The 12074-nt window shown below is 39.1% G+C and overlaps 1 protein-coding gene across 9 annotated transcripts in view; it reads left to right on the top strand.

The window, feature by feature from the left end:
* tnk2b (tyrosine kinase, non-receptor, 2b) overlaps positions 1-12074 on the top strand; it is a 237453-nt gene that overhangs the window by 178475 nt on the left and 46904 nt on the right. For all 9 annotated transcript variants that reach the window (XM_073041320.1, XM_073041319.1, XM_073041322.1 and 6 more), the window contains exons 7-9: positions 1511-1637; positions 2171-2317; positions 2966-3060. In XM_073041320.1, coding sequence (XP_072897421.1) covers positions 1511-1637; positions 2171-2317; positions 2966-3060 — 369 coding nt within the window. The remainder of the gene's footprint in view (positions 1-1510; positions 1638-2170; positions 2318-2965; positions 3061-12074) is intronic.

Below are 12074 nucleotides of genomic sequence, written 5' to 3'. Positions count from 1 at the left end.
ACTTGACTTGACTTGACTTGAAAGCAAGAAACCTGAAAAAACCCAATTTAAACAAAATAAAAGCCGGCATCCAATGCGGGGGTGGGGTGGGGGGGGGGAGGAGAGGGAGGAAAACACAAATCATGCAAAACAATAGAAGTGAACAACAGCATTCTGAACCAAATTAAGTCCTTCGATCTGAATTGCCAAAGCAGCCTGGAGTAAGCCCAAACCTCAGTCTGAGTTCATCATATTAATCGCCGAGAAGCTCGCAGACACAGAACATAGCAGCCAGGGCAGTCTCACAGTCTTAGTGTCACAGAGAGAAGAGTGAACATCATGGGAGAGCGAGCAATATCAGCCTGATCTTGTTTCCGGTTCCAACACCCTACTTTTCCAGTCTATCTGGACCAGTGTTTAAAATGTCCTAACAGCGGATTGTGCTTCGCATTAGGACCCTGCCCTGTCCCCATCGCAGTGAATTACAACGGGCCTAGACCACGCTGCTCAGTGTTTCACTCTGAGCCTAGACTTCGTTGCCCAGCCTGAAGTCATTTTCAACATCTCCATATTGGCTCAGGGCTTAGAGTAATCCAGCTTCTCACCGGGATTAGTTGGATAGGATTTGATGCTCCTCTGCCTTGACTACTTCTCTTCGAGTCGCTCACTCCAACTCCATCTCTGTTGATTTTGCAATGCACCAGCATCCCTCGTATTTGCTTCATCTTTGCTCAGCTGTTCATTGTTTGTGATGATAGTTTAGCACAGTTTATTTCGGAAATGATGTTGGAACTGTTGGATCTCTGTTATTTTTCTGATCCTGATGTTTCTTCCAGGGGTGAAAAACGGTGAGGAGTTTTAATTATTAATGACCATTTACTTTAACGTTTAAACAAAGTGAAGAGCTGAGGAGCAAACCGGAGATTCAATGGAGAAGGCAAAAAGACGAAGAAAAAGATGGACTTTCTGAAAAGTCCATCACCTTTATATTCTGTAGATATGAATAAACCAGTCAATAGCTGCACAATTACATCACATGGGTAATATGCTACCACTTAGCCAATGAAAAATGAGAAAGCTGTTAAGCCGTTATATCTTATACCACTTTCTGCTAGAAAGTGGGCACAAGCCACCACATACTCTGAAAAATACGAGTTTGTTTAAAAAAAATTACAGATGATTAAACAATGACTTTAGTCTTGTGTTAATTCAGCTAATATCTTATAAAAGGTAATAAAACAGTGGATTCCAACAGAGCAGTGCAGAGAGCCAGAAAAATTGAAGTGTGAGTGATCTGGTCTCCATCATATTAGAGTTGCTCTCTTTATCTATCTCTCATCCTTTTCTGCAACTCAAAACTTGTTTAATGTCCAACATTTCCTAAACTTGATATATAGTCTTTGACCTTAAAAGTTAACCATGTTTCTATCCATATTTGCTACCTTGAACACTTCTTGTTCTTTCTTTATGCATTTACAACTCTTTCTTTTAAATATGGTTATCAAATATCTTTGATCTACTTGTTTTGTAGGTGTGCTCCTGAAAGTCTGAAAACTCGAACATTCTCACATGCCAGTGATACCTGGATGTTTGGTGTCACTCTGTGGGAGATGTACACGTATGGTCAAGAGCCTTGGGTAGGCCTCAATGGGAGTCAGGTATTGGGCACCATTTCTGTTTTTATGTGTTTTTCAGAATATTCTGGATTGTGTATTTTGTTGTGTCTATCCCTGTAGTGGATTTAAGTTATTCGCATGTGTTGCATCCTGCAGCTGTATATCAAGTTTGTTCTCTGCATGTGCCTTAGAGTGAGTGTATGTCACTCTTTTTGTCTGTATCAGAACATCTATTAAACATGAGCATCATGTGTGTATCTCCAGAAGATATATATGTAAATTTTCCACTATGTTCTTATCTGTATCTCAAATGTGTTTGTAGGGCTTTGTTTTTTTTATTTCTTGGGCATTTCAAATTATTCATTTTGGATTTCCCCATGGATGTATGTATGACATCATTGTATTGATATTACAAAGTCTGCATTTAATTTATGAACAAGACTGTTACTATTTATGAGTATATGCATGTGCACTTAGCTCTGTTTGTACATTGTATGTATGATTATGGTGCTTTATTTATTCTTTTGGCCCGTGGTGTTTGTAGATTGCAACTAAAGATACTGTTCATATTCCAGATTTTGCATAAAATTGATAAAGAGGGTGAGCGGTTGCAAAGGCCCGAAGACTGTCCACAGGATATTTATAATGTGATGCTTCAGTGCTGGGCGCACAAACCTGAGGACAGACCAACATTCGTGGCACTCCGAGATTTTCTGATTGAGGTATGTTGTACTGATACATGGGGATCTATTCTAATTGATATCATATCTGTTTCAACAAGTTGGAAGCTGAAGCATGGTCAAGCACAGTCTGCAAAGAATGGAGAGATGGGAACCAATAGAAATTGCTTGTGTCAGTAGAAAACTGCATTAAAAATTAAAATGTATTTATTTGTTCTCATTGTGTTTGTTAAAGAAGGTAGCTTGACTTTATCCGAATGTGAAATAGCTTGAGAAAATGCAAGCTGTCAGATTATATGAGCAGAGTGTTCATTCAGAATCCACTGCAAAGATTTCAAATTAAATACTATTTTCTACATGTTGCTTTAAACTTAGAATGAAATATTGTTCTTGATTTTCAGTTGACTGATTTTTAACCTAGAAAGGCTTCATCCATTTGCTTCATGCGTATTGTTGCAGGTGGAAGTATGAGGACTCTGTGTTCCACCCTTCTTGTGGACAGATGAGCACGGTTCTCATGTTCCCACAGTGACTTTTGGGTGCCCCTCTTTATATGGACTGAAGTGTTTTTTTCTTCTGGTAGCTGTCCTGCTGCTTCAGTTTCATTGTCAGAAATGTCATTGAAATTAATAACTTTTTTATGGTCGAGTTTGGTGTCTTCAATTCTAACACAATGCATTAATTAAACAGGCGCAGCCTACGGACATGCGAGCGCTGCAGGACTTCAGTGAACTAGACAAACTGCAGATTCAGATGAATGATGTTATCACAGTCATCGAGGGCAGGTTTGTGTTTGCAAGTTGCATCCATTATGTTCAAAATTTAAAATAAATTTATTATCAGAGTACATATACGTCATCATATGCAGCCCTGAGATTCATTTCCTTGTGGGCATACTCAATAAATCCATAATAGAATAATAACCATAATAGAGTCATCTAAAGACCGTACCAACTTGGGCGTTCAATGAATGTGCAAAAGACAAAAAAAACTGTACAGATACAAAAAAAAGAAATAGAAATAATAATGTAAATAAATATGCAATAAATATCAGGAACATGAGATGAAGGGTCCTTGAAAGTGAGTTCATAGGTTGTGGGAAAATTTCAATATCAGGACGAGTGAAGTTACACCTTTTGGTTCAAGAGCCTGATGCTTGAGGAGTAATAACTATTCCTGAACCTGGTGGTGTGATGTGAGTCCTGAGGCTCCTGTACCACTTCTGATCCTCCCCACCTCTGATCCTCTGATGAGGATTGGCTCATGGACCTTTAGTTTCCTCCTCCTGTGAAGTCAATAATCATCTCCTTGGTCTTGCTGACATTGTGTAAGAGGCTCTTGTTGTGGCACCACTCAGACAGGTTTTTAGTCTCCCTCCAACATGCTGATTTGTCACCACCTCTGATTCAGCCTATGGCGGAGGTGTCGTCAGCAAACTTGAATATGACATTGGAGCTGTGCTTAGCCACACAGTTATAAGTGTAAGGTGAGTAGAGCAGAGGAGCTAAGCACATAGACCTGCGGTGCACCTGTGTTGATGGAGATTGTGGAAGAGATATTGTTGCCAATCCAAACTGACTGGTGTCTCCAAGTGAGGAAATTGAGGATCCAATTGTACAAGAAGATATTGAGGTCTGGGAGCTTATTGATTGGTTCTGAGGGGTTGATGGTATTGAATACTGAGCTGTAGTTGCTGTAGAGCACCCTGACACTGTCCAGATATTCAAGGGTTGAGTGAAAGGCCAATGAGATGGCATCTGCTGCGGACCTGTTGTTCTGATAGGCAAAGACCCTTCTTCAGGGCAGGTGTCTAATATCCAGGCATGCATAAGAAAAGGCTGTGTGTGTGTGTTGTGTTTGTGTGTGTAGTGCTGGAACAGAGTTTGTCATACTTCTGAATGTATACTGCAGTATAATTCAGCATTTTCGAAAAAGTAGTGTGAAAAGTTCGGATGATGAGGGAAGGAGCTTTGCTCATCATTAAACTGAGATGAAAACATTGATTGAAAGTTTATGGCTTTTTGTATTTGAGTGGCATGTGGATGAGAATCTGAGAGAAGAAGAGATTTTTTTCTGTTTTAATTAAATATGATAGCTCCAATTAACAGTGTAGATCTCTCAGTGCACTTCTGGATACAACCAGAATTGGATTTTTTGACTGAGGTTGTTCATTTAAACTTGGCACTACCTTCTATCCACCCACCCATGAGTAATTTTCCACTTGTGCAACTCTGGCATGTTGCAAAGTGATTCTGGAAACAGGTTGAAGTGTAGAGTTTCTGAATAGTGTGCTGTTCCTGATGTTAGCTGATCCCCGCGGGAGTTTCCACTATTTGGTGCACTGCCCATCACAAATGTAGTTCTGTGTGTGCAATGTGTTTTGGCCAGTGGATCAGGCCCCAAACCTGAATGGTGCATATATAGAATATTATTTACATAATGCAGAATATCACCAGTCACTGATAATTGCAAATATTCATGGCAGAACTGTGTCATTAAAGGCACCTTTAGTTATTATACCACTGTCTGGAAAGAAAGTTGTATTATGGAGAGTGAACAGTTACCTTTGTGGTTGATTAATGGAATAAGTTATACCATTCACCAACAGAAGTTGGTCCTTTGGATAGATTAACTTTGTCCAACCTCCCTTTAGGAAAGGTGGCAATACAGACAGATACAAAAAGCAAGAATGGCCAAAGTTGTATTTATTTAGTGCCTGGTGCATTTCACAAATAATAAATTTTCATTGTGCCTTGTATTCATGCAACAATTTACTGGAAGCAAGTCTATAAAGCAGGAAATACACAAAATCAAAATGCATGTCAGACAGCATATATGAAGAGATAAAGAAGTTAGCATTTCTTGGTATTCAGAGCTAGGAGCAGTTAGAAATATGCCTACTCATATCCAATCTCTACAGTGCATTATAACTTGATAATATCCAATCAATTTTGTTCAGAAATCCCAATGGTTCGGCATCCATCACTGAACTGTTCCCACAGCCTATGGACTCACTTTCTGTTGTCTTTTCCGCACCGGTTATCTGCCCTGTCGGTGCAGTCATTCAGTGATTCCATTATAGTTATTGGATTTATTGAGTATGCCTGCAGGTAAAATGAATCTCAGGTTTGTATATGGTGACATGTATGTACTTAGATTATAAATTTACTTTGAACTTTAATCCAGCACATTTAGTGCTGACTCCCTCTAACACACCAGGGCCTTTGGTTTCTGTGCTTCACTGAAATTTATTGAGTTCACTGAAAAATTTTCTGTGCTACTATATTAATGTAATTTTAAAATATAATTTAAAAGTGAGTTTTAGCATTAACTAAGAATAATCTAGAAAGTCTGCCAGTCTGGCACCACCAAGTCTTATACACGCTAGATTAACAAGATTTAATGGTATTTTCCTTTTGATCTGACTGAAGTTTTTGGTTTAAGCTTTTTCTGTAGTGGAGTAATAAACTGAGACATGTTGACTTGTGTTTATATCTATTAATTTAAAAGCCCTTTCTTGCCAAAGCATTGTAAGATGGCAGGGCATTGTTGATCAGCAGGTTATTTCAAAGCAGTAAGCAAGCATAAATCATCTTCCTGTGAAGAGAAATATTAATATCAGCTCTGCATCATTTTCCTCCATCAAGTTACTAGTCTATTGGTCATTATTCAAAAACAAAATAAAATATCTGGAGGCGGTGCCACCTGAACCCAAGAATGACCTCAAATAAAAATATATCCTTAATGTTCAGCCTAAGGAAGTATTGTTAATCTTGTAAATTATTGTGCAAAGAGGCACATTTTTATTGATATTATGTTGGGAAACATCATCACGATTATTTGCCTTTAACATGCTCTGTCTTTTTCTTGCACTTGAAGCGTTTTCTTCAATTGCTATTCCCTGTTTGTTTCTAAAGTGAAGATTGCCTATCTAACTTATGTTAACTGTAGTTTTATGAAATTATTAGCAAAACTAATGCTGAAGCAATTTTTACCTAGTCATTATTAGTGACAGCAATAATCTTGAGAATCTAAATACTGCCATAACCTTTAACATTGTTTTTAAATGTGAATGTAATGTTTTTCTTTGATTCATGACATGTAAAACTTCCCCAAAGTATGGTGGTTAGAGACATTGTATCTGGTATACCGTACAAACAAGATGCTTCAACAAACCTTGTCCATAATTACAGTGAACCAAAGTAATCTTTTTTTGTGTGAAATCCCTCACCAGAGAGTGAGTGATCTTGGAAAATGTACCAGGATTTATTTCATTGTTCATAAATGTTAGTATATGAAGCTGTTTGTTAATAGCAAGCATACTAAGCGTGACTGAGAGTGAAATCAAATGAACAGCCAAGATTCTGGCACCAAACTTAGACAGACCAAATTCTGTACCAGACCAGTCCTGGTTGCAAAGTTCTCCTCACAAACATTTGAGGGCTGGTGTCTGAACTAGGGTATTGCTAATACTGGGGTTGGGGGGGTGGTGCTGGTGTATAGTTTAATGGTGATTGGGGGAAAGTATTTGGATGTCTGAGGTAAATTTATCACACAAAGGGTGATGGGTGCATGGAAAGCCCGGCCAGGGTTGAAATTAGAGGCAGATACATTAGGGATATTTAAGAAACTCTTAGATAGGCACATACTGCAGATGATAGAAGAATGAGGACTATATAGGAGGAAAGGTTTAGATTGATCTTAGAGAATAGATTGAATGGTTGGCACATCACTGTCGGCCAAAGGGCCCATACTGTGCTGTAATGTACTATGTTCTATTGTGTGGTACTATTGTTTTTCTAAATGGGTAGATTCAGAACATACCTATGAGCTGAAAATTGGGCATGAATTAGGAACTTTTTACCACCCTTGTGCTTCACCACCATCTGTAACTTCTTGGGCCAATATTTCTCTTATCCGACCTTTGCCATCAAGCTGATGATGAATTTAATTAACATTGTGGCAGGACATTGCAAGAGAAGCACCAGGTTTACCTAAAATGAGGTAACAGAGTTTTGAAACTACCTCTCAAATACTGAACAGCAAATCTAATATGTCATAGACACATCAAAATAATTGTCCAACTAATGAATTATAACAAAGTCTGCTATCCCGCAACAACCAGTAACACAAATTCTTGCCAGTTAAACAGCGTACAGGAAGACGGGGCTCCATGCTTATTGATGATGGAGCTCAAACCGTCAGTAGCAGTAATGTAACTGCCAGCCTACTTCAAACAGAAATGGCAAAATCTTTGGATTTGCACAAGTAATTCTTCAGACGATTTGATTCTTTCCATGTGATATTGAGAAATCCACAGAATCCACAACAGATGCCATCTCATCGGCTCTTCACTCAATCCTGGAACACCTGGCCACATATAAAGATCTGCGCTGACCAGCTGGCTGGTGTGTTCACTGAGATCTTCAACCTCTCGCTTTGGCTGTGTGTGGTACCCACTTGCTTCAAGTAGGCTTCAATTATACCAGTGCCCAAGAAAAGCATGGTGATCTGCCTCAAAGACTATCCCCAGTTGCACTTAATGAAGTGTTTTGAGAAGTCGATGATGAAACGTATCAACTCCTGCATGAGTGACAATTTGCCTACCAGAGAAACGGTCCACAACAGATGTCATCTCATTGGCTCTTCACTCCATCCTGGAACACCTGGACATCAGGATGCTCTTTATCAACTACAGCTCAGCATTCAATACCATCACCCCCTCAAAACTAAACAGTAAGTTCCATGACCTTGGCCTCAGTTCCTCCTTGTGCAATTGGATCCTGGATTTTACAAACGCAAGAATATCTGCAGATGCTGGAACTCCAAGTAACACACACAAAATGCTGAAGGAACTCAGCAGGCCAGGCAGCATCTATGGAAAAAAGTACAGTCGATGTTCCTGCTTGTTCTGGCAGACGGAATGTAGATCTGGTCTCCCAATCTACGTTGGGTCTCACCAGTATACCAGAGGCCACATTGGGAGCACCAAACACAGTATTTCTATTTGCACAGTTCGTTGTCTTCTGCATTCTGATCTTTCATTGATCCTATTGTAGTTACTATTCTGTAGATTTGCTGAGTATGCCCACAGAGAAATGAATCTCAGGGTTGTATATGGTAACATATATCAGAATCAGGTTTACTATCACCAGCATGTGATGTGAAATTTGTTAACATAGCAGCAGCAGTTCAATGCAATACATAATCTAGCAGAGAGAGAAAAAATTATAATATTAACAAATAAAATAAAACATAATAAACAAGTAAATCAATTATGTGTATTGAATAGATTTTTTTTAAACGTGCAAAAAACAAAAATACTGTATATTAAAAAACAAGTGAGGTATTGTCCAAAGCTTCAATGTGCATTTAGGAATCAGATGGCAGAGGGGAAGAAGCTGTTCCTGAATCGCTGAGTGTGTGCCTTCAGGCTTCTATACCTCCTACCTAATGGTAACAGTGAGAAAAGGGCATACCCTGGGTGCTGGAGGTCCTTAGTAATGGACACTGCCTTTCTGAGACACCACTCCCTAAAGATGTCCTGGGTACTTTGTAGGCTAGTGCCCAAGATGGAGCTGACTAGATTTACAACCTTCTGTAGCTTCTTTCGGTCCTGTGCAGTAGCCCCTCCATAACAGACAGTGATGCAGCCTGTCAGAATGCTCTCCACAGTACAGCTATAGAGGTTTTTGAGTGTACTTGTTGACATGCCAAATCTCTTCAAACTCCTAATATAGTATAGCCGCTGTCTTGCCTTCTTTAGGACTACATCGATATGTTGGGACTAAGTTAGATCCTCAGAGATCTTGACACCCAGGAACTTGAAGCTGCTCACTCTCTCCACTTCTGATCCCTCTATGAGGATATATGTACTTTGATAATAAAATTTACTTTGAACTTTGAAAGAGATAAGAACACTACATATACCGTAGATGTCGGATTATAAGCCGCTACTTTTTTCCCACATTTTGAACAGCTTTGAACTCTGCGGCCTTTAATACGGAGCGGCTAATACATGATTTTTTTCATGCCGCCAAAAACATTTTGCCTCGTAACAGTAGACCAATAAAATTGATGAGTAGTTCACAGAGGTCCAATGAAATTGTACGATAAATCAAGCGCACTTTCACAATTAAATTATTATAAATCAGTCATTTGTACTCACCCTCATCAACATGGAAAACACTCGAAGAAAAGCATTGTGCTGCCTTTATGGCAGTTATTTAGTTTATAATATTTTCGCTTAGTAATTCATTTTCTAGTTAAAGTTAGAAGAGTTTTAACTATATTTGTTTTCTGTACTACATCGCGGGATGCTATGACGTCCCACCCGGTTTCGCCGCGTCTTGTGGGAAAAATGCCGTTTGCGATAAACGGGACGGCGGGGGGCGAGCAGCAGAGCGAAAACGCTGCTTTTAAGTTAAAGGCGATCAATAACTTTTCCTGGTAGGCTGCAGTATATATATTTTTTACCAGTCGTTAGGAGATATTGGAATGTTGTTCAGTAAAAAAGTATACGCAACGTATATTTAAAAGTAGCCGCGTTACAGGCATGGTTCGAAAAAAAGCATTTGCAATATGTATTTGTTTATGTTACCATATGGATTTAATTAAAAGTTAAAAAATCCTCACGTGTAATATCTTTCTGTGTAAATATCTCATATCACAACGTGGGACACCTGCGGCCGAAAATCCGGTGCGGCCTGTACAAGTAAAAAATTGATTTTCTTTCTAAAATTAGAGCCAGCGGCTTTTAATCAGGTGCGCTCTGTAGTCCGGAATCTACGGTAATTAAAAAGAAACCTTGGAATTAGGCAACATCTTGGGAAAAGCATTGAAGATTTGCGCTGCAGAATCAGCAACATTTTTAGGCAAGTTATTCCAGTACAATTAAGAACATACAATATAGGAGCAGGAGTACGTCATTTGGCCTTTTGTGCCTGCTACCTACATCACTTAATAAAATCACGACTGATCTTTTATCTCAGTGTCACTTTAGAACACTAGTTCTATATTATCTTGATTCCTTAATTTGCAAAAATACATTGAATATACTTGGCAGTTAAGTCTCCACAGACTGATTGAGTAGGAATTTCAAAGTTACGTGATTCTTGAGATGAAGACACTTCATTGAATCTGTCAATGGCTGAATACATTTTCAGACTGTGACCCAGGTTTAAACCCTGAAACTGACTGCCTAACAAAAGCACTGTGGGAGAAAGACTGCAGCAGTTAAAGAAAACACTACACCAACCTTACCTCAAAGGCCATGAACAATGGGCATAAAGTTGACCTTGCCACTGGTGCCCACATCCTGAAAATGAATATTAAAAATAAATTAGAATCGGGTTTATTATCACTGAAATTTGTTGTTTTGTGGTGGCAGTAAAAGGAAAGTCATAAACATTGATATAAGTTTAAAAAATATTGTATAGGTTCATGGTCTTACTGATATTGAGTGTGAGGTTGTTGCAAAACCACTCAATCAGCTGATCTACCTCACTCCTGAATGCCTCCTTGTTGCCATTTGAGATTCAGTGATGTCATTGACAAATTTATGGATGGCATTTGAATTATACCAATTATAGGTGCAGAGCAGGGTTTCTCAAAGTACGGTCTACAGACCCTTTGGTTAATGGTAGGGGTCCATGGCATAAAAAAGGTTGGAAACCCCTGGTATAGAAAGAGTAGAACAGTAGGCTAAGCCCACATCCTTGGAGTATTGATTGTCAGTGAGCAGGAGATATTATTTCTGATCCACACTGACTTTATATCTTCCTCTGCAAATGAATCTTTGACTTTCTCATCGGGAGACAGAGGCCTAGGTTTTGAAACTTGTTAGTAGTAGTGAGGGGATGATGGCGTTGAATGCCAAGCATAAACAACAGCCAGATGTTTATTTCTGTTATCCAAGTGCTCGAAAGCTGTGTAGAGAGCTAATGGATTATGTCAGCTTTGGTCAAATTGCAGTTTTTCAGTCGCCTGTTGAATACACCATCAGGGTCTAGTGCCTTGCAAGGGTTTACTCATTTAAAAGGTATTTTGACATCAGCCTCCTCAACAGAGATTGTGAGGTCACCAGATGTTTTGTACTGATTTGTACAGGTGTAGTTTTATTCTCTCTTTCAAAGTGTGCATAAAAGTGAGCTCATCCAAGTGTAAGACCTCACTACTATTTATGCTATTAAGTTTTGCCTTATAGGAAGTTGTGCATGTGATTGTATCGCTTAACTTCATGTGGAATTGCCATTTTGCTCTCACAATGCCCTGCCATTTGTCAAATCTGGACTTCTGGTAGGGTTCTGGAGCACTGCTTTTGGATGCCATAGATATAGCCCTCAGCAGACTACAAATCTCCTGGTCCATCCAGGGCTTCTGGTTTGGGTACATTCAAGAAAATGCATATTAATCCATGTAGGTCTTGATGAAGTCGGTGATGGCTGTAGCATATCATTCAGATTTAAAGTCTAATCCCTAAATAAGGTCCAGTCCACCAATTCAAAACGGTCCTGTAAATGCCCTCTGCCACCTTTGATGATACTTTCAGTCTTCACCACTGTTGCGGGTTTCAGTCAGTTATAATCTCCCTATGGGATAAATCCATTACCAATAATGAAACAAAATTACTTTGCTACTTTTATACTTTCATTTGCCACCAAAGTAGATGACCATACATCTTTCCAAGTTGTATTCATTCTGGCATGCCCTTTCTTACTCACTTAAGTCTATCTGTATTCCCCTGAAACCTTTGTGATTCCTGCTCACATGTAATATTGAGCTACATGTATACTCGAGT

This window comes from Hemitrygon akajei, chromosome 3 (genome assembly GCF_048418815.1).
Source record: "Hemitrygon akajei chromosome 3, sHemAka1.3, whole genome shotgun sequence".
NCBI lineage: Eukaryota > Metazoa > Chordata > Chondrichthyes > Myliobatiformes > Dasyatidae > Hemitrygon > Hemitrygon akajei.
The sequence above is the reverse complement of the archived record's forward strand: the minus strand, read 5'-3'. Positions and strand labels throughout refer to the sequence as shown.